This window comes from Triticum dicoccoides, chromosome 7B (genome assembly GCF_002162155.2).
Source record: "Triticum dicoccoides isolate Atlit2015 ecotype Zavitan chromosome 7B, WEW_v2.0, whole genome shotgun sequence".
In the NCBI taxonomy this organism is placed as follows: domain Eukaryota; kingdom Viridiplantae; phylum Streptophyta; class Magnoliopsida; order Poales; family Poaceae; genus Triticum; species Triticum dicoccoides.
Genome location: NC_041393.1, coordinates 758,492,266 through 758,515,068, shown reverse-complemented (window position 1 = coordinate 758,515,068; position 22,803 = coordinate 758,492,266). Strand labels below are relative to the sequence as shown.

General features: G+C 44.7%; 3 protein-coding genes across 11 annotated transcripts; all 3 read right to left on the bottom strand.

Moving 5' to 3' along the window:
- Positions 1-7,403: 7,403 nt before the first annotated feature.
- Positions 7,404-8,267, bottom strand: LOC119339708 (putative disease resistance protein At3g14460). The gene is made up of 2 exons (XM_037611668.1): positions 8,217-8,267; positions 7,404-8,160 (listed from the first exon to the last, which is right to left on the bottom strand). Exons 1-2 carry the CDS (start codon positions 8,265-8,267, stop codon positions 7,408-7,410), a joined length of 804 nt encoding a protein of 267 aa, XP_037467565.1. The 3' UTR covers positions 7,404-7,407.
- A 530-nt stretch (positions 8,268-8,797) lies between these two features.
- On the bottom strand, positions 8,798-12,995 carry LOC119336027. Its single transcript, XM_037608070.1, has 2 exons — positions 12,580-12,995; positions 8,798-9,121 (listed from the first exon to the last, which is right to left on the bottom strand). The coding sequence occupies exons 1-2, from the start codon at positions 12,944-12,946 to the stop codon at positions 9,105-9,107; spliced, it is 384 nt and encodes a 127-aa protein (XP_037463967.1). The 5' UTR covers positions 12,947-12,995; the 3' UTR covers positions 8,798-9,104.
- A 1,339-nt stretch (positions 12,996-14,334) lies between these two features.
- On the bottom strand, positions 14,335-22,175 carry LOC119341333 (putative disease resistance protein RGA3). Of its 9 annotated transcripts, none has more exons than XM_037613211.1 (8): positions 18,229-22,175; positions 18,014-18,142; positions 16,333-16,639; positions 16,128-16,259; positions 15,402-15,611; positions 15,138-15,312; positions 14,930-15,048; positions 14,335-14,825 (listed from the first exon to the last, which is right to left on the bottom strand). In XM_037613211.1, the coding sequence occupies exon 1, from the start codon at positions 21,978-21,980 to the stop codon at positions 18,243-18,245; it is 3,738 nt and encodes a 1,245-aa protein (XP_037469108.1). In that variant the 5' UTR covers positions 21,981-22,175; the 3' UTR covers positions 14,335-14,825; positions 14,930-15,048; positions 15,138-15,312; positions 15,402-15,611; positions 16,128-16,259; positions 16,333-16,639; positions 18,014-18,142; positions 18,229-18,242. The 9 variants fall into 9 exon arrangements, 7 of the variants coding, with proteins under 7 accessions (XP_037469108.1, XP_037469106.1, XP_037469107.1 ...); XM_037613209.1 differs by having other exon boundaries at positions 15,464-15,611; XM_037613210.1 differs by having other exon boundaries at positions 15,138-15,611; positions 16,333-16,415; positions 16,504-16,639.
- Positions 22,176-22,803: the final 628 nt, after the last annotated feature.

The following is a 22,803-nucleotide window of genomic DNA, read 5'->3' as shown; positions in this document are numbered from 1 at the left end:
CAGGACAAGTAAAGAAGAGATGCTGGGAGGATTTCCTCTCCCCACAGAACGAACATTTAGGTTCCCCTTTCCACCCACGATGTGTCATCACGTCTCTAGTCAGCACCGCATCTTGCGATAGCTGCCACATAAAAATTTGGATTTTCAGAGGAATGCGAGCTTTCCAAATCCATCGACTTGCATCCAGAGATGTTTCTCTCCAGGTGGGAATATAGAGCTTTGGTTGTGAAGTAGGGTTTAGGGCCCAGTCCCCATTTGATACTATCACTCTCTGTAGAAACACAGAGCTTTTTAATAGTCAGAACCATTTTTTGCCATTGCTCATTAAGCTCAGGATTCAGTCTCCTTCGGAAGAAGGAAACAGGGTCAGACTCCAGGCATTTATTTGCAACATAGTCAGGATAGTTGCAAATTGCAAAGGGTTGAGGAAATTGCACAGCGAAAGGAACATGGTCACAAACTGGATCTGCCCATAGTCTAGCTATGTTACCAGATTGCACAACCACTCTTCTACCAGCCATATATTAGTCCTTCACTTTCATAATGGCCTTCCAGCAAGGGGAATCAGTAATTTATCCTTTGATAGAAGCTACTGTGTCCCTACCAAAGTACTTGGCTTTGATAATATCTTGCCAAAGCCCCTTTTTCATCTCCAGTTTCCACCACAATTTCACCAAAAGGCAAATATTTTTCCTGTGAAGGTCTTTCACCCCCAATCCCCCTTTCTCTTCGGATCTACAAATTGTGGACCATCTCACCAGGTAGTAACGTTTTCTATTTTTAGTTACTTGCTAGAAAAATCTCCTTCGGTGTTTATCCAGCCTCTCTATGATGGTTTTAGACAAGAGAAACATGGACATATAATAATAAGTCATGCTGGAAATATTAGCATTCAGTAGAATCAATCTGCCCCCGAGGAGGCATTGCTTCCTAGACCAGACTTGCATCTTTTGACAAATTTGGCCTCAAGATTGTCCCAGTCCACACCTTTCAGGGATGAATAACTAACAGGGACCCCGGGATATTTCATCGGGAAGTGTCCAATTTGACACCCAAAAATATCAACATACTCTTTCAATATGTTATCATCTCCTCCAATTGTTAAAATTTCACTTTTCTGGAAATTAATTTTCAAACCAGACATGAGCTCAAACATATAAAGCAACAACTTCAAATTGAGAGCTTTTTCAGGATTATGCTCAATGCAAAGAACTGTGTCATCCGCATATTGCAGAATGGCCACTCCCTTATCCACCAAATCCGAAGCCAGCCCATCAATCAGACCATTTTTCTGAGCCCGCAGCACCATCTTGCACAAGCATTCAGCAGCGATGTTGAACAGGAAGGGGGACACCGGGTCCCTTGCCTTACTCCTTTGTGGCTCTGGAAGTAGGGCCCTGAAGTGTTTTTTAGCTTCACACTCACAGTGCCATTATGGAGGATTTTCTCCATCCAGCTACACCAAGTTTTACCAAACCCTCTTATTTCAAGGCATTTTAACAAGAAGTCCCAATTGACCTTATCATATGCTTTTTCAAAATCAAGCTTGATAATGATGCCAATTTTTTTCTTAACATGTGTATGATGCAAAATCTCATGCAGAGTTAGCACCCCATCCATAATGTTCCTGTGCTTAATAAAAGCATTTTGGTGTTTGCTAAACAGAATGTCAGCATAGGGGGCTGCTCTCTTGTCTAATACTTCTGTGATCAGCTTATATGGACATCTAAGTAAACATATAGGCCTAAACTATTGGATTTTGTTCGCACCATTGATCTTAGGAAGAAGGGTAATGATTCCATAATTCAACCTTTGAACATCAAGTGTTCCTTCGTGTAGAGCAGCAAAAAGTTTCATGATATCATTCTTCACAATCTCCCAACAGTGTTGGTAAAACTCTGCTGGATGTTGTCAGGACCAAGGGCCCTATTACTGTTCATTCCAAATAGAGCATTTTTAACTTCCTCCTCTCAAAAAGGTCTACATAAAACCTCATTGTCCTCGACACTCAATTTCTCCTCTTCCCCCCAAATATTAGGATCCACCTGTAGCAAGTTTCCAGGGGCCGGTCCAAAAAGGTTTTTTATAAAAGTCAGGGGCATGATTGAAAAGATCGCTCGTCCCCTCTATCACTACATCCCCTACATTCAGGGAGTGAATAGTATTTTTCCTTTTATTGCCATTAGCAATCTTTTGATAGTAAGCAGAATTACTATCCCCTTTGAGCAACCACCTCTCTTTGGACTGCTGTAGCGAGAATAGTTCTTCATTAACCAAAATTTCATTTTATTCTACTAAGAGCTCAGTTTTCCTGCAGAATATATCTGGGTCTAGTATCCCTCCTTCTTCTTCCTTTTCAATACTAGCCAGCTCCTCTCTGATAAGCTTCTTCTTAATCTTCTCATGCCCAAACTTGTTGGATCCCCTTCAATTTGATGTTTAATACATCAATGGGGTCTGTGGCTTTAACATACTGGTTCCAGATCTTATCCACTAAAGAGATGAACTCTTCAGACTTGAGCCAGCTAATTTCGAACCTGAACTCTCTTTGCTGCGGGACTCTGACAACATGATTGTCAGAGGACAACAAGAGAGAATTATGATCAGATATATCTCTAACAATTTTCTTGATATTGACTTGAGGGAATAAGTCCTCCCAGTCATTGCTCATAAGCACTCGATCTAACTTTTCTAGAGTAGGATGGGCTTGGTTGTTAGTCCAAGTATACATACCCACACTCATGTGAATTTCATTCAAACACATCGTGTTAATCACATAATTGAACATATCTGTGTAAGGGGAATGATGCCAATTTTTATTCTTCTCTTCCTCATGTCTCAGAATATTAAAATCACCTCCTATTAAAAGAGGAGTTTGCACATGAATGCAAAAGTCAGCTAATTCTATAAGAAAATCTTGTTTGTCACTATCATGAGCAGCCCCATATACAGTACAAAGAGTCCAGATCTTTTTAATCTTGATGTCATATACAGCAACCTGGAGGATAAACCTGCCTTTCATCCAGGCAACAACTTCAAACCTCTCTTTTCTGACCCCACATAGGATTCCTCTAGATTTCCCCACTGAGGGAACCCAATCCCACTCAAAAGCAATGTAAGGGTCAATTTTCCTAAAAAAATTGTCCTGAAACTTCTTCTTATGGGTCTCTTGCAAGCAAATAAAGTCAAGGGAATGGTCTCTAATTATATGGGAAAGGCAGGAACTCATCCCCTTTTTTCCTGCCCCCCTACAATTCCAAGAAAGACCTATCATATCAACAAGGTTTCTTTTTCTTCTCCCCCCTGGTGGCCCTGGTATGATAGACAGGGCTGCCAGCTTTTTCCTTTTTTCTCATCACTAAGTCAGGTTTTTGACTCCTGGTCAAAGGCCTAGATATTGCCACTTGGATTTTAGGATTTCTCTTCTTCCTAGACCTTACAAGGATAAAGTTTTCCTCCAAATCTTCCTCCCCATCAGCCCAATCAGAGCTGATGGGTGTTTTATCCCCTTTCCCATTAGTTATAAACATCATGTTCTCCTCCACTGTAGTGTCAGGCTTGTGACTATTATTATTGTCACTATTCCTTACTCTCTCAAACTCTCTCAGGATATCAATAGAAGAAAAAATATTGTTTGGTATAATCACACCCATTTTTGATGCTCTAATCATAAGGTCATTATCAGAAAGAACATCAAAGGAGTTAAAATTGCAGTTACCTTCCAAATTCCTCTTCTTTGAAATTGCAACAGCCTTATCCTGGATCTTGTCACCCATATTCTGCATATTCCTTGTACTGAATCTCAGTGCATCCTCAGATCTTAGTGGAGGAGTAGGGATCACTTCCTCCACTTCATCAGAAGAGACAGGAAACTGTACCATGTACTCAGATTGCACCCCATCCTTGCTAAAATCTTCACCCATCAGCTCTTCCACCTGGGAATTTTTTTCATGCTCCCCCAAGTGAGAAGTAAAGATATCATATATACTATTAGCAATAAAATCAAGTATCATTTGTTCTACCTGAATCTCATCCACATTCAACTTGTTGTTATCAACAACAAGTAGTGCTTGAGACCCACTCAGATTTTCTCTCTCACAAGCTTCTTTGGCAATGGAGTCAAGAGAGTCTCATCTTCAGTTCGAGCATGTACATCAACGAGGAGAGGGGAGGAGGAACTTGGAGCTTTCAGGCGGGCGGTGGCAAGCAGCCTGACAAAAATGACGACGACGATGGGTAATGAGCGTCAAATCTAGCAAGAGCAGATGCAGGGGATGCGGTCGCGGAGGCTGGGGAAAGACTGACGGGTTGCACGCTCTACTGCTTTCCAGCCTCGAATCATAGTACTAGTAACTTGAAGTTTCTCCCGTCAGGTTCAGGACTTCAGATTCGTCAAGTTACCTTCGACAGCGTCGATGCAGAGGGTCGGGGGCGGCAGTGGCTAGGGTTTGCCCGAGCAGCCCCCTGGAGGCGACGCGAGGACGTTCACTGAGATGCAAATATGCAATCACAAAACTCCAGCCTGTCAAGTAAGTTTTACAGTAACGAAGAATTGGTCATTGGTGCACTGCCCAATAGTACAGAAACATGCATAATTTTCCATAGCCATCATCATCTCTCGTGTTCCATGCTGACCCCAACAATTGGGAGGATGAAAAAGGAGCGTAAAAAGGCATTTCTGAGAGAGCAAGAGATCCAACACGTGTGATTTGTATTGAAAATCAAAGGTATGCTTATTATACATATACAGGATGCTACTTCGTTGAAAAAACGTAGAGGATGCCAAGTTTGGGCATGGGTTTTGACTAGGTAGGCACAGGTAACAGAGGGATAACAGAGCAGCGGCAAGGACCAGGTCATGTAGAGCAACAAGTAGCCTTTGTAATTCTGTGCTGGCTGCCCTGGCGGCTTTTGAGTAATATATTCAGGTGGGGAGCAGTGACAGGGGACGAAAACAGAGGAGGCAGAAAAGAATGCCCTGTTTCGAATCTTCACCGTAGCTTCTTCCTCAGGGTTCTGGAGTTCGTCAGAACCTGCACATACATGAAACGAATCAGCACCGCAAATATCGTAATGTAACTTCTTCAAAGAAAGAATATTGTAGTGTGACTAACTTCCTTCATCACGTAATGAATCACCACCACATGAATTAGTTAACTGACTACCTTTGAAATTATCGATTACGCAGAACCACACAGCTCTCCGTCAAGACAAATGCTTCCGTCGCAGCTGTTGTTTGGATGGAACAACCAAGCTTTGCAATTCTCAATGCCAAATTCTAGATCCACTGCTGGCTGCAAATTGATTGTTCTGCAGGACAGGATCGAGTCATTACCTTTCAGTCGTCGGTCAACAAGTGTAAACTGAAACTCTGAGCTCTGAAGGCTGACACTGAAACACTACCATCTATCAAATCTGCAGGTGATGTATGTAGTCAGGTGGTTGTTGGGGCGGGGGTACAATGGAATTGGACTGTATGAACAAATAACCAACCTGTTTCAATATGGCACGAAACATATTTTAATTAGCATTCAAACACAAGCTGACATATATTGAGATAAAAGGCAAAGGGAACATTTGTTGCATTATATGCCAAGAAGAATGGAGCAATCACACTGATGGATCAATCAACATGTACACTAGCAATCACACTTGTCAGCTACAACTGCTCAGGTAGAAGAATATAGTGGTAGAAAAATCGATATTCCAAACTGTTAATCTCATAAAACACAATCTGTCCAATCATTAGGAAGGCCAGACAAGGCGTGCACAAGTGAAATGGTCATTACACCAAAGAATCAGCAATGCACAGAACGCCTACTTATGAGATGGCTGATGAAGCCTGCAATGGTCAATACTCCAAGAAAGGCTGCAATGTTTCCATACGTGAAGGTTACACAATCATCACACTCCATATATCAGAAGAAAATGCTCAAATAATTTACAGCAAAAAAATGCTCAATTAATTACTTTGAATTGGTCAACAGGGAACTGCTAAATATATAGGAACCGAAACCCCGACTGTTGAAAGTGAAAAACCACCCTAATCGTATGTATATGCAATCTCCAAATCTGCACAAGATGTACTCCCTCCGTTCCCAAATATAAGTCTATTTAGAGATTTCCAACAAATGACTACATACGGAGCAAAATGAGTGAATCTACATTTAAAATATGTCTACATACATTCGTATGTTGTAATTTGAAATGTCTTAAAAGACTTATATTTAGAAACGGAGGGACTAGTTGGCAATTGGTGGCACCATGAACTCAATAACCAACCAGTTTAAGAATTCAGAAAAGGCTCGGGAAACATAGTTGTATTATGCCAAAATGAATGGAGCAAAAAAAGAGTTGCCTACGCCATATACGTACCAGATCAAGGATAAAATGCTCTTCCTCACAAGTCGTTAATCCGATAAAACACAAGCTGTACGTACAAGTTGCAGCTTGAAAGGAGAGTACTGACACAAGTGTGACGACAAAGGCAGCTACCTGTCAGGTTTCACAAGTTAGCTAGTGGTACTAAAAGATATGGGGATCAATCCGGCCGAGATATTTAACAAGGATTTGGCTGTATGCATCATTGATGCAGAGGCCAGGGTAATGAAAATATTCATATTGTGAATAAAAAATATCTTGAGAAAGCAATAATTTATTGTTACCTTGGGCTAGAAATCTTTGACTGAGAGTTGGTAACTGCACATGCAGCTCCTTCAAGATAAACAAATCCCAAGGCAGGTTCTTCAATTGCTCTTGTTTGGATGAAACAACCAAAGTACTAAATATCAAATCCACTAGAGGTGGTAATTATTCTGCAGAACCGGAGTAATGAAAAAAAATCACCTAAAAGGAAGAGTAATGAAATTTAAGGTTCCAACTAAAAAATGTTTAATGAAATTTAAGTTCCAGAAACAGACAAGGTATATGGAACACAAAATATAAATATGCTCAGCCACTTACGTTGAGTTGGCCCATAAATATGTAGTAGGGCGTGCTAAGAAGTAGGAACTGAAAGGCATGCTCTGTATATATATAGTATCCTCCAAAACTGCTTAGATAGATGAATATGTTCCATATATAGTATGAGCAATTGTACCGGCAAGCCTGTTAGGTCACACACAAGTCAGTAATGAAACTAATTTTGTGTTAATACCTAGAACATCAACTAAATACCCATGCAAAAAAATCAACTAAATATATGGTATGATTTTTTTTGTTCAGTACTACAAAAATATATTTTATCAAGAACTCGAACTGAAAGGCTTGACTTAATACAATTTTAGAACTTCAAATAATCTGAAATAGAGAGAGTACATACAGTAAATATATCACATTTGTTACAGGAAAAAAACGAAGAAATGAGACGAGAAGAGCTTGAATTGATTAGTACGTACCTTGGCCAGGTCATGACACCTGCAAATCTGGGTATTTTTGTTTCACTGTGTAGACTTGATCGCGTAGCTCGGGGCCGCAGTCCACTATGACTAGCTCTTTCAGAGAATTGGGGATGCCCTCCTTGGGCAGTGATCGAATTTTAGCACACCTAATGACTTCTAGTTTCTTGAGAGAAGAGAGGTGGTGCAACCTTTGAGGGAGGGACGGCAAACCTTGACACTCCACAAAAGACAGGTGTTGGAGGGAGGTGAGGAGCTGAAGCGCGTTCTCTTCCTCTTCCGTCAAGCTTTGCACCCGCTTATCATACCAGAAACTTAACTCCTGGAGGGTATCGGCAAGGAGGGCGCAGATTGGAGCAACTAGCGCTGCTGAGGAGCTGTCCACCTCAAGTTTTTCCAATTGGAAGGAGCCTGTTGCAGGAAACACATTTTTTGCCCTGCTCGCCATCACCAAATCCGAGAGAAGATCCGCGGCTACAGATCGAGGGTGATCTCTATTATAGACCTCCAATTCCTTGAGGTTGACGAGTGTGATGAGAGGGTTGAACCCATCCATTCTTATATTCTCGCAATTTAACAGCCCTAACCGGGTGAGAGACGTGAGGTTTGAGAGCGGGGCTATTGAAAGAAATCCTGGGTCGTCTATAATCTCAAGATTCCAAAGGCATTTTATCTTTGAGAGTTGTTCCCATTGGATCTCTGACCCCTTACAAATTTGATGCTCTGTAGTTTGTCGGTTATATTGTGCCAAGCTAATACACCACTATACCTCGTCAAATACAAACCATGTCCACTGTGCCATGAAATCCCTGTGCTGACTGAAGATGCATCAGCAGCCACAACATCAGTTATTGTTGAAGTGTGAGGCATGGACGGCAGGAACAACTTTGGGCAACTCAGAATCTCAAGTTTCACCAGATGGTTATAAGAGACATTATTGCCCTCCTGCAGGAAGGGCAGCACACATAGATTGGGACATGAGCTGCAATGGATGTATTCAAGCTTTGAAAACGAATGGGCGTTAGGCACCCCAACCCACTCGATAAATTCTGGCAAACTATGAAGAATAATCTGCTTCAATTGCATGAAACTTTTATCCGTAACGCCACAAAGGCCAGGTCTGATCTGACCAAGTCTAGATATGCGACTCAGCGTGAGTGACGTGAGATGTAGTAGCTGTCCAAGAAGTGGAAGAGCGACCCAAGATACACCCTCTAGGTGGACAGACTTGAGCATCTCCATCCTAATGTCATGACACAACCATCTAGGACCGACTGAACCACCATGATCTATAATGCCAAGTGCTCCCAGATTACAATGTGGTTCAAGACCATCAAGAACATCAGACTCCAGGTTATGTTGGTTTGTACTCCATACTAGGTGCAACTTCTTTAAATCCCTTTTACCGAAATAGGCTCGCGCCCCGCTTTATAGATAAAGCCAATGCCAAAGCCACAACCACAAAGTTCACACAAACACAAGGTCCACACGCACCCAAAGACCAAGCACAAGAAAGCAACAAGGGGTATTGCTGAGGGCACAGCTCAACAAGCCCAACACACACAACCAAAAAGGCACACGCGCCAGAAGTGAATCATCCACTAGTCGGGCTCCGGGGGTGGCGGCGGGAGCGGAGGTGCCAGGCGGAAGGCCAACGAACGGAGGTCGGTGAGGAGTCTATCGATGGCGTCCCGGTCCGGGGGGCGGCTAAGCGGCCGCCAGAGCTGCAAGTAACCACACATTTTAAAGATGGAGTCAGTCGCACGTCGAAGGGGCACCTTCTGAATGACAAGCCTATTGCGAACCGTCCACAAGGTCCAGGCCAGCACCCCGACGCACAGCCATCTAATATGTCTGCAGCGAGGGGGGAGGCCTGAATTTCGGCAAGCAAGTCAGGGAAGTTGGTATTGCACCACTGTCCGCCAACCGTTTCGCGGAAACAAGACCAAAGGAACTGTGCCGTGCAGCACGAGAAGAAGATGTGATTAGCATCCTCAACCGTGGCACACAAGGGGCACATTCCATCACCAGGACCATGGCGCTTGAGGACCTCCACGCCGGTCGGGAGGCGGCCGCGGATCCACTGCCACAGAAAGATCCGAATCTTAAGTGGGAGGCGAATGTCCCAGAGAAGGCCGAAGGGCTCCGGAGCTGACGAGGGGGCAATGGCAGCGTAGAGGGATTTGGTGGAGAAGCGGACGGAGGGGTCTAGGCGCCAGGAGATGGCATCCGGAGCGTCTGCCACGTCCATAGGCAGCAGGGCGATGTCCTGGAGGAGATCATCCCAGGCAGCCACCTCGGCAGGTCCAAAAGGGCGGCGGAACGCGAGGCGCCCTAAGTCAATAAGGGCCGCCTCGACAGAGACCCGAGGGTCAACTACAATATCGAAGAGGATGGGGAACCGGGCGGCTAGAGGGGAGTCCCCAAGCCATCTATCCAGCCAGAAAAAGGTCGAGGCGCCAGAGCCCACAGAGATGGAAGTGCCTATACGCAGAACCGGTAGCAGCTGGACGACAGCCTGCCAAAACTGGGAACCACCCGAGCGTTGGCAGAACGCCAGGGGCTGTCCACGTAGGTATTTGTTCTGGATGATAGTAAGCCAGAGGCCTCCCTCGCCATTGGCAATGCGCCATAGCCAGCGGGTCAGGAGGGCGATGTTCATGCGCCGAGAGGACAGGATCCCAAGACCGCCCTGGTCTTTGGGTTTGCAAATATCTGGCCAGCTGACCATGTGATATTTCTGCTTGCCCTCCTCCCCTGCCCAGAAGAATCTGGACTGGTATTTGGCGATCTCCTGATGGAGCGTCTCATGAAGGCTGTAGAAGCTCATGAGGAACCACAGGAGGCTGGCCAGCGAGGAGTTGATAAGAATCACGCGGGCCGCCTTCGACAGCCAACGCCCTTTCCAGGGCTCCACGCGATGCTGCATACGGGTCACCGTGGGGCGGAGGTCCGCCACGGTGAGGCGCGAGTCACTGATGGGGATCCCCAGATAAGTCGTGGGGAAAGAACCCAGCCGACAGTTAAGTTGATCGGCAATGGACTGAGCTTCCTCAGCGGGGTAACCGAGCACCATCACTTCGCTCTTGTCGAAGTTGATGGTAAGGCCCGACATTTGCTGGAAGCACAGAAGGAGGAACTTCAGGTTGGAAATCTCAAGGGCGGATCCCTCGACCATAACAATGGTGTCGTCAGCGTATTGGAGAAGGGAAATCCCTTTTCAAAACCATTTTGGCTTCAATAGCCTCTTCCTTAGTTGCCCCCTTTTCAAGATTATATATATTGAGTTCACCTCCAAGCTCTGTTAATTTCCCCAGCTCACTCAATTCAAATCCAACACTCTCTTTCTTGACATAGAATTGTTTAAGCTCTTTTAAATACTTCATCTTTCCAACCATAGTAACATTGGAATGGAGTTCATTTTTAGCAAATAAATGTCGTAAACTTATTAGGCGGCTAAAGTCTTTAGGCAATTTAACACTGCCATGCCAACCTATTAAGTCCAATAATTTTAAGTGATAAAACCCGCATAGTGTAATGGGCAAAGTCACTTGTGAGCTGAATAATGATGTACTAATTTTGAGGCATCGGAGGTGGATAAGTTTTGAAAAGTTGTGCGGCCAGGTTTCTAGGGAATTAAATTCTATAAATAGGACACGGAGTCTCCCAACTTCCTTGAAAGTATCCTCCAAAGTCTCATGAATGACCGTTCCGTATTTTCCAAAGATCATCAAAGCCCGTAAATTTACAATATCTATCTTGCTCTTCAATTCAAACATTTCTCTCCTAAAAATTGCATCGCAACTATTTCCCATGGTGATGGATATGTAGCGAATAGATCGTGGAATGACATCAGATCTAAAACTTTCACTACTATATATATTGAGACATTCTTGTGATGAAATACTCCGAGATAGTTCATGCAATAAATCATGCAATACATAGTAATGATCCTCAGAACCATCATTGTCCTTCACGAGAAACCCATTGTCCACAAATTCATCCACATATTTATCCTCTTTGTTTATGACTCCTATGGAAATCCAAAAGTATGTGATTTCTAAGTTCTTGAAATTATAATCTTCAGGGAACAATGCAAAATATGAGAAACATCTTTTCAGATGCAAAGGAAGGTTATGATAACTAATCCTTAGAGATGGCATAATGTCATGCTCATTTTGCTCTTTTTGCCACTCATTGTGTTCAAGAACTCCCACCCAATGCTCCAGAGAAATGTCCCTCTTCAATAATCGACCAACTGTCTTGGCTGCTAGAGGTGAACCCTTTAACTTCTCTGAAATTTTTCTTGCAATGTGAGTTAAGTCATCTCGATAATCCTCAGGCTTTGTTCCAAAATAAATTATTTCTTCAAATAATCTGAATAATTCAGCAGGCTCAAGTCCTTTTAGTGCTACTGCATGCGTTGTTTTCACAATATTAGCTATAGTTGGGATTCGAGTTGTGACAAGAACCATGTTGCCCATGGATAATACCTCCTCCTTGAATGGAGCTAACAAGTTATCCCAATCATGGATGTTGCATTTCCACATATCATCAAAGACAATTAGAAACCGTTTAGACTGAAGCCTTTGTGCGATGGATTTTTGGAGCTGGTCTAAACTTGTTGTTTGATTTTCTGTGTTGCTTCCTTCTATACAGCTAAGGATTTGTTGGCTGACCTTAAGCAGATCAAAATCAGTTGGTACACTTACCCAAACCCGAACATCAAAATGCTCTTCTATGCTTTTATCCTTATATAGATGTTGGGTGAAGGTTGTCTTTCCAATACCCCCTGGACCAACTATAGGAAGAACGGAAAGGGTTTTATTCTGATATGTGCCACCAATAATATCCTTTCTAGTTTTCTCAAAAATAGCTGTCCTACCATACAGTGTAACTTGTGCAATGACTGAACTTGTAATAGGGCGTTTTAGGGTGACATTTGGAGTGTTGATATGGTCTGGATCTATGTGGAGCAACTCAGCGATAGACGCACATAGAGAGTGCATTTCTTGTATCACTGACTTAATTTTCTTGGACATGGCAACTCTGTCAAATGTCAGCCTCTCAAATGGAGCATCATTGCCGTTGCCAGGGTTGGTTGAACTGGATGGATTATCGGCAGCGGCAGCACCAGCACCATCATGCACACACGAACAAGAAAAATATGCAAGACAATTACCAATGGTGTGGCGAACGGCATGACAACCATGTTGAAGAAGACCGGATAGGCCATCACCAAGATCTGGCACCGCGTACCGGGTGCCGTCAAGCTGGTCCTGGACGACGAAGTAGTGGAGCTCATCCAGTGCGTCCTCAGCTTCATGGGATTTGGCGTTGAGCGCCTGCAGCAGCTCACGCAGACCATCATTGTCGCCCATGCCCCTCGCCTGGGCGGCTTGCAAAAGTCCACGTGTACGCATGAGATCACCTTTGATCTTCTCGGAGTTGAGCCCGAGCTGTTTGCTGTCCACGTATGCGGCCACCAAGTCATCGGACAGCATATTCAGCACCTTGCCGATGAGCCAGCCTGCTGCCGCCGTCCCCATCTCCGCCGGGCGCTAAGCAAGGCAAGTGGTTTGTGACCTGTGAGGTAGAGTTTCGTGGGTTGACAGGTAGCAGCTATGTGGGCATACTTAGAAGGCATTGGTGGCTCCTTTTATAGTGTTGGTGGCAGGTTTGTATTGACCAAGCTAGCTCGCTGTAGCTAGGCTCTGTCTGTCCAGGCTTATACTTGGTCATTGACCTCATAACGTGCACTCAGGGAGGCTTCCGGGAAGATGCATGATGCTTTCTTTCTGAAAAATGTAGATGTGAACCTGAATGAACCAATCAGTTGCAATGAGGCTGGAGAAAGCCATGTGAGGTACGTGGTTGTGACTTGTGACGACAAGGACTAGTTGATCATGACTTGGACATAAAGAAAAGGATTTGAGTAGCCAAGTCCATCAATTCTACCGTATTTTTTGCTGTCCACTGCAGGATAATGGGGAGAAAAAATTGGCTGACATGTAGCTAAAGAGATTGAACCCATCCACTCTGCAATTGTAGTTGCTAAAGAAAAACTGAATGTTTTGTGTCTCGATATGACATGGTCATGGTGCCTCGTCATGGACAAGTTTTCTAAACTCCAAGAACTGGTCCATTATTGTGATAGTTGATTGCGACAGTATACTTAACAACCCGAGAGGCCACACTATTAAACTCGTCTCAACGGTGACTGGGGAACCACTCCGGCATCGTTGGCAAGAAACTTGTATTACCATCCCTTGAGACAAAAGGGCATCAATCGTTTGGTCAAACAAAGTGAAGATTCCGGTGAGATTCATTGGCAACAAACAAGATGCCATCTTTAACTAATCTGTATAAATATGTTTAGCTGAAACTTTTAAAACTTGTGAAATTGTATTCAAAGTAGTCTTTAACTCTTTATTGAAAGGCCTGTCTCAACAAGGAACACAAAAATGCAAAGTTACAGAGGAAGCAGGGCAGGGGATGAGACGCAGGCGAGTTACCGAGGGGGGAAACAGCTGGCGGTGAGTGAGCCTGTTGCCAACGACGGCGTGGAGATCGCCATCGCCGTCGCCAGGGTGGGAGGGGTGGCTACCGACCGCCGCAAACCAATTTTTGTTTTTAGATGTGCCGCAAACCAAAATGGGAGGGGAGAGCCAGTGGGCCTGGAAGGAAATTTTTTTGTGAAGGTACCGATATGGCCCAGCCCACGGCACAGGCGCACAGCCCCACTGGGATTCTTCATTCTTGTGTATGGCCAGGCCCAGCCCGGAACCTACTCGTTCATTGTCTTTTTCCTGTGTTCCAGTGCCAGTGTTGCAACTGCTCCAAAAAAGAAGTGCGAGTGTTGCAGCACGCACTCTGATATGGGTCGAAGGCAAAGGCAGCGGAAAGCTGGAAATTTAATTAAGAAGGCAAAAGAAAATAAAGAGCGGAAAGGGGATGAATTCCTTCCAAAAATGGACAATCTATCCAAAGGAGACATTTCTCAGGATACTCAATATTCACAGCTGGCCGCGGGCCTTGCCCAACAACGATCTTCTGGCGTCAGCGCCATGGTTTCAAATAGCCCGCTATAGCTTCGCTATAGCATTTAGAAGAGGTCTTGCGCTAAGGGACTTTCATTCAAACACATGAACATACATTTTAAATAGCGCTATAGGACGCTATAGCGCTTAGAAGAGGCCCGCCGAGTGCCAAATGTGGGCAGAGCAGATGCAGTGGAGAAACGAGTGGAGGATGCGGCCGCGGAGCCTGGAGAAATACTAGCGGTGTGGAGAGGCCGGGCAGGAGGCGGGAGCTGCTGCAATGCTTTCTAGTCAGGAATCGTACTGCAGTAGCTTCCTCTTCATGACTTCATCAGGTTGAGGACCTCAGGTTCGTTGTCATGAAGGAGCCAAGCTGACACGTACACACCTGCACCATGATGCATGCCACCGCATACATACATGAAACAAATCAGTACCGAAAACCTGAACCACCGATCGTGCAACACGTACCACATGTAATGTAATCAGTACCTTCAATAGGGTCTATTTATATGCAGAACTACGCAGCACTCCGTCAGAGGTATGAAGACAGAGGCTCACTGGTTACTTTTTGTTGTCCCGACGAACAACCAACTTCTGAATTCACTGTTCTGCAGAATCCAAGTGTTCAATCTAAGTTCAGGCAATTGACTGAACAAGGTAAAGCGAACTGGCATAATATAAATGCTCAATTCATTACTTTGAGTCGCTCATTACTCATCAGTTGTGAACCTGCTATACTCGAACTGAAACTCTGACGGATCAAGGTTGCCAGTAAAGCACTAAAGCATCACAATATATGTAATCTCTAAAATCTGGACAAGTTGTAGTTGGCAGTCAGTGGTTACCATGAAGTTCATGAACACCAAATCAACCTGCTCCAATGTTGCACAAAATGTGATGTTCAGATTTTCAAAAAAAAAAGGGCTAAGCATACATTCTTACTTCAAACCAACATTCTTACTTCAAACCAAGAAGAATGGAGCAGCACCCTTGCCATCTAAAACTGCTTAGACATGAACTTACCCGAGGATAAATTGCTCTTCCAACCAAAATGTCAATTTCGTGATTCAAAAGCTGACGAATCATTAGTAAGCCAGACAATGTGTGTGCAAAAGAATTGGGCAATACTCCAAGCAAACCATTAACGCACAGCGCTTTTCTGATCCCATACCTGAAACATTTATCATAATCCAAATTAGAATAAAATATTACAATTGCATTATATTTTTTATAGTTACATTATATACTTATAGAAATATTCTTACATGGTATCTCACTGTTTAATATTTGAAATGTACTATGGCGTAGCATGGAGCTAATGGATTCATAAATTGCTGCCTGCCAACGAAACACATTCTCTACACTTGGCATGTACTCCTTTGTCCCAAAATTCTTGTCCTAGATTTGTCTAAATACGGACGTATCAAGTCATGTGGACGGGAACGAACATGAGCCGTGGAAGATGCGGCAATGTAGTGGCAGGCGGAGGGGATTACTAGGGCAACAACATGTAACTCAAGCTTACAAACGGTACAAAAGTAGGTACATCCGTATCTAAACAAATCTAAGACAAAAATTTTGGGACAGAGGGAGTACTTGAGTCTTATACAAGAACAATTCAGTGTGACCCACTTTTTTGTACAAAATGCAAATATTATTATAAAGCAGTAAGATGAACTGAACTTACATAATTTTGTAAATGAAATGTGCCTTCTGCTAAGGTAGCTTCTCTGCGACATATTAATTAGGTGCTTGAGGTGCGTGGCATTGAAGCTTCAGATCGTTGTCCTAAAACTAGCTTGACGGTGAATGGTGTCAACTGTTTATGAGAACAAGGATTATGGAACAGATAAAATAGAAGTCTATAAGCAATTAAGCAGTAGCTTAACTACCCGAATATCCCGTCGCCAACTTGTGAAAGAAAACTTCTGAACTAACAGTATCTAGATAGGAACATCTCTGGATTTTCCTGAGACTGAGAGGAGGAAGAGCATAGAAAGAAAAGAAGACATTACTTTTAAGCAACAAAGTTCAGAATTTTGAAAAGATGAAAAAGCACTAACATAGAGGTTCTTCCATACAAGATGATGCATGTACCAACACTTAGCAGAATAAGTAGGAATTTCATTTTCCTAGGAATATTCAATCGAGCATATGCCCGGTTCCAATCTCCATTGCAATCGGATTGCATGCTTCAGCCTATACAGATTTTCAGTTGATGAGATTTTATAAAAAGAGTGAGTAAATTGCACAAAACCACCACTTTGAAGGCTAGGTTTGCAGAAAACACTACGCTACACTTTTGTTACAAAAAACACCTCGTCTTCTGTAATCGTTTTACAAAAACCACTGATCGGCGGTTTTGTCTCGGTTAAGCGCACTTATGACAGATGGGGCCCGCCAGTCAGGCTGACGTGGCACCGCTTAACACCTCCTAGGTAACGGCGACAGTTGGTAACGTTGTGAGCATGTGTGGAGCCATGTGGGGCCACCTGTCATTGAAAGAAAAAAGACAAAAAAATGTCTGGCTTTTTTTTTGCTTGCCTTGCCTTATCTTTAGTTGGGAGGTGCACCTGCTTCGACGCTATCAAGCTCCGCATGCCGCCGGTGGTGTCCTCAAGAGCATCAGGAGGCAGAGCGCGGCGTCCTCTTGCTCCTCATGGAATGCGCTCAACATCGGCGGTCGCGGCGCGGGGGCCGGCGCGACCACGCACATCGAACTGCACCTCCGCCTGGGCGGCGCGGCCATCACAGCCACCGGCGGCCGCCTCCATCTGGTCGTGGGCCTCCGGCAGCGCCTCTCCAAGCGAGATGTGGGAGCGCATGTGCCCGCCGAGCGAGCGGCCGCACAAGAAGCCCTTTCCCACACACCTTGCACTTGTGGTGGTGCATCCCGCTTCCCGCAGCAAGCTCCCCCATGGCGTCCATGATCGATTGAGCGACCAAAAGCAGTGATTCGGTTGGATCGATCAAGCGGAGAGTGGGGAAGGGCTGCCTGGGGAGGATCTAAGGCGGCGGGCGCGACCATTTGGGATCTAGGGGAGAGCTGAAGGAGTAGAGGGAAGGCGGGCTCGTCCCGCTTTGTCAACTGGCTGGCTCGACCTTCAGGCGGCCACGACGACGGCGGCCTCTGCCTCGGCCGGGTCGGGGCAAGCTTCGCACGGCAACGGGTACAGCGGCCTGTGCCCCAGCCGGGGGCGGGACGGGCGGCGAGCATCTGCCCTGGTCGGGATCCGGTGGTGAAGATGAAGCTTTTTTTTTCCTTTTTCTTTCAATGACAGGTGGACCCCACATGGCTCCACACATGATGACACATTACCTACCGTCGTCGTTAGCTGCGAGGTGTTGAGCGGTGCCACGTCAGCCTGACTGGCGGGCCCCGTCTGTCTAAGTGCGCTTAACCGAGACAAAGCCGCCGATCAGTGGTTTTTGCTAAACGATTATAGAAGATGTGGTGTTTTTTGCAAGAAAAGTGTAGCGTAGTGTTTTCTGCAAACCTAGCCTTCAAAGTGGTGGTTTTGTGCAATTTACTCTAAAAAGAGTACATATAGACAAGAGAAAACAGATATTCACCTCCAGGTCCACCGGCCGGTTGCCACCTTGGTCTTCATATTGTAAAGTAGAGTATGATATTCCAGATGCAGACATATAGCTCATAGACGATATGGCTGAAAGGATATTCACAAGTTACATGGGGCTGGCCTGTCAGAAGTCAGAACTCACAGATCAGCACTATAGAAAACGAGAAGACGAACGGAAATGGCAAGCGCGAAGACTCAGCTTGTTACCTTGGATTTAAAATTCAATCTATGCATTTATAGGCGTCTACCCGTAAATATGGGTTTCTTACTTCAAATTCCTTGGCTTGCTCACATAGCTCGCGAGTGCACCCTTCTACTATTAGAAGTCGCAGAGAAGCGGGGAGCCCCTCCTTGGGCAGCGATCGGACCTTAGGACAATAACCCACATGTAGGCCCCAGAGAGAAGAAAGTTTGTGTAACCCTCCAGGGAGGGACGGCAGACCTTGGCAAAACCAAAAATACATGTGTTGGAGGGAGGTGAGGAGCTGAAGCGCATTCTCTTCCTCTTCCGTGAAGCTTTCCACCCGCTGATCCAATTCGAAGATTAATGTGTGGAGGGTGGTGGCGAAGAGGCTGCATACGGGAGCAGAAAGCATTGCTGAGATGCTATCCACGCCAAGTGTTTCCAGTCGGAAGCAGCCCGCAGAAGGCAACTGTATGTCAGTCCTACTTGCCACCACCATTTCTGAGAGAAGATCCGCCGCTACAGAGCGAGAACGATCTCCTCCCCTGTTGTGAACCGCAAATTCCTTGAGGTTGACAGCTGCGATGAGAGGATTGAACCCATCTACTTCTAAATTCTCGCAATCTACTAGTTGTAGACAGGTCAAAGATGTATGGTTTGAGAGCAGATCCATAGATACAAAGCTTGAGTCTCCTTCAATACGAAGCTCCCTCAGAGAGGTTAGCTTTGGGAGTTGCGCCCATGTGAACTTTGATGCAGCACCGCTATGCCCCGTCAAAGGCAAGTCATGTTCATCATACTCCATACTCCGTGAAGGACCAGCAGGCACATCAATATGAGTTGCCGGCATGGGGGGCAGGAGCAACTTGGGGCATTTGAAAATACGGAGTGTCGATAGGCTCGTATAAGAACCAGAGCCCTCTTCCAGGAAGGGAAACGAACGGAGGTTGGGGCATCCATAGCAATGGACAAGTTCAAGCCTTGGAAACCAACGGGCATTAGGCGTCACCACCCACTCAGTAAATTCTGGCAGCCGAAAGAGGATAATCTCCTTCAACCGCGAACAACTCCTGTCTGTAATGTCAGAAGAGCCAGATATGATCTGACCAAGTCTAGGAATATTCCTCAACGTGAGTGACGACAAATGTAGCAGACGCCCAAGTGGAAGAATGGTCCAAGAAACATCCTCTAGGCAGAGGGACGTCAGCATTAGTAGGCCAATGGAACCACACAACCAACTAGGACAGGTTGAGCCACCGTGATTTTTAATAACAAGTGATTGAAGATTAGGATGTGGTTCAAGACCATCAATAACATCAGATAATTCTGTACTATCACCAAGGACATCAGATTCTCCCTGATCGTGTTCTGTGCCCCAAAGTAACTCCAACTTTTTCAAATCAGCTTTCAACATCAGTTTGGCTTCCATAGCCTCTTCTTTGGTTGCCACCATTTTAAGGTTATATATACTGAGTTCTCCTCCGAGCTCAGTTAACTCCCCCAACTCACTCAACTCAAATCCAACAATCTCTTTCTTGACACAAAATTTTGTAAGCTCCTTTAGACACTTCATCTTTCCAACCTCAGGAATATCGGAATGGAGTTCAACAGATTGAGAATGGAATTTAATTCTAGCAACTAAATAGTGTAAGTTGATAAGGCGGCTAATGTCTTTAGGCAATTTATCCCTACCATACCAACTACTTAGGTCCAATAGTTTCAAGTGATAAAATCTAGGGAGTGTGCTAGGCAAAGTTAGCTCTGAGTCAGTTGTGTGTCCAGAAACTTTTAGGTATCGGAGGTGGATAAGCTTTGAAAGGTTGGGTGGGAAATATTTCAGGGACTTGACTTTCATAAATAGGACACGGAGACCTTGTATTTCCATGAAAGTATCTTCCAAAATCTCATTAATAGTTTCACTATATTCTCGAAAAACCATCAAAGCCCGTAAATTTACAATGTCTACCTTGCTCCTCAGTTTAATCATTTCTCCCCTAAAAGTCACATCATATTTTTCTTCCATGGTGATGGAAAAAAGACGAATAGATTTGGGGACGGCATCAGCTCTAAAACTTTCACCACTATTTATATTGAGGCACTCTTGTGACGAGACACTCCGTGATAGTTCGTGTAATAAATCATGTAGTACATAATTCTCCTTCACGAGAAAACCATTGTCCACAAGTTGTTCCATGTAATTCTCATCTTTTTCAATGATTCCTATTGCAATCCAAAAGTATGTAATCTCTAGATTATTAAACCTATAATCTTCGGGGAACAGGGCAAAATATGGGAAACATTTTTTCAAATGGAAAGGAAGATAATCATAGCTAATTCTTAGAGATGGCATAATGTCATCAGAATTTTCTTGTTTTTGCCATTTATTGTTTTTAAGAACTCCAGTCCAATGTTCCCGAGATGGATCCCTTTTCAGTATCCGACTAACTGTTTTAGCTGCTAGAGGTGAACCCTTCAATTTGTTTGCAATATCTCTTGCAAGATTAGCCAAGTCCTCTTGGTAATACTCGGGTTTGTTTCCCGCAAATATTAGTTCCTCAAAGAATGTGAAGAAATCTTCAGGGTGAAGGCCTTTCAGTGCTATTGCATCGGTTGTTTTCACAGTATCAGCTTTAGACGGGGATCGTGTTGTGAGGAGAATCATGTTTCCCTTGGCCTCCCCCTTCATCAATGGAGCTAACAGGTTTCCCCAATCCTCGCTATTGCATTCCCACAGATCATCAAAGGCAATTAAAAACCTTTTGGACTTTAGTTTATGCCCAATATATATTTGAAGCAGGTCTAAACTGGTATTGGTTGTTTGATGGGAAGTGCTGCCTTCTTGTTTTTCACTTTCACGTATGTGGTCATGGATATGTTTGGTGATCCTAAACACATCAAAATCAGATATACATACCCAAACCTTAACATCAAAGTGTTCTTGTATCCTTTTATCATTGTATAGGTGTTGAGTGAAAGTTGTCTTTCCAATACCACCTGGGCCAACTATAGGAAGAACAGACAATGTTTCACTGCTATTTGTGTCACAGGTAATGATATCTTTTACTGTTTGCTCAAAAAGCTCTGTCCTCCCATACAATATACTCTGTGCACTGGTTGATCCAATGATAGGTCGTTTTATGGCAGTGTTACTGCTATGATGCGGAACTATTTTGAGTGACTCAGTGACAGAGTCACACAACGAATGTAGTTCCTCTATCACTGACTTAATTTTCCTAGACATGGCCACTCTATCGAATAACAACTTATCAACCGGACGATCACCATTACCACCACTATCAGGCTGCTCCGTTGCATTGTGTGGGTTATTTGTAACAATAACAGGAACACGACCATCATCATATTTCGTCGAACAAGAGCAGGAGAAACATGTAAGGCAGTTACCGACGATGTGGCGAAGAGCATGGCGACCATGGCGAGCATGACCCCGAAGGTCATCACCCAGATCCGGCAGTGTGTAATTGGTGTTGTCGAGCTTTTCTTGGATCATGAAGTAGTGGAGCTCGTCCAGGGCATCCTCGGCCTCATCGACCTTGGCACTGAGCCTCCGCAACAGTCCCTCCAGACCGGCGTTGTTGCTCATGGCCCTTCTGTCGGCTTCGCACAACAGAACTTGGGTGCGCAGCAGATCATCTTTGATCTGTGTGGAGTTGAGGCCAAGCTCAGTGCTGGCAACGTACGCCCCCACAGCCTCATTGGCTAGCAGATTCACCAGGCTGCCAATGAGCCCGCTTGCCATGCCAATCGCCGCCTCCATCTCCTCAAGCGCCAGCGCCGGTAGGCAGGGTTAATTGGTGGTTTGTGTGCTGGGAAGTGGTGCTGGTTTAGGTGCAAGTGGTTGGGAAGAGTCCCTCGTGGATCCTTTTATAGCCGGATGGTACTCGTGCTTCTGGCATGGTGCCCATCCAATGAAACCACAAGGAGTTGATGGGGTCTTAGAATTATTGTACCGGGAGACTGACCTGGTCCCTAGCTATATAGCTAGGTCGATGCTGTCACTGTTCAACTATTGTTGTATTGCCCAGCCAAGGAATTGTCACCTAGAAGAGAGCCACACAATCTTCATCCCTGTAGCGACCAGCCTGGATCGATCGAAGATATTATTTTCTGAGGCTAGGTAGCTACTTTTGTTGCTAGCCATGAAGCTAGTCCAGATTCCATCACAACACTAACCATCAAGCAAGCAGTCGTCCGTCGTATGGAAAAAAAATGAAGCAAGTAGGAAAACTAAGAAAATGAAGGGTAACACCCTGAATGTCTAGACCTTACATACAGTTGGGATAAGATTTTTCTTTTTTGTGGGCGACAGCAGGGATAAGTTTAATTAGGTGGACAGTGAGTGAGACCAGAGACGAACGTGACACAGCTCGATGGTGAGGTCTTAGCTAGAATTATTGTACTACCAGAAGACTGACCATCGACTTCACCGTCAAAGGCGACGCTGTCACCATAGAATTATTGTTTGTTATATAAATTCTCAGCCAGAGGAGACCACACTATCTTCCTGCCCATTGCAATCGGCCTGGCTGGATGAAAGCATAGCCAGGCCAACAAAATCGGAGGCCTTGTGCCTAACTGTA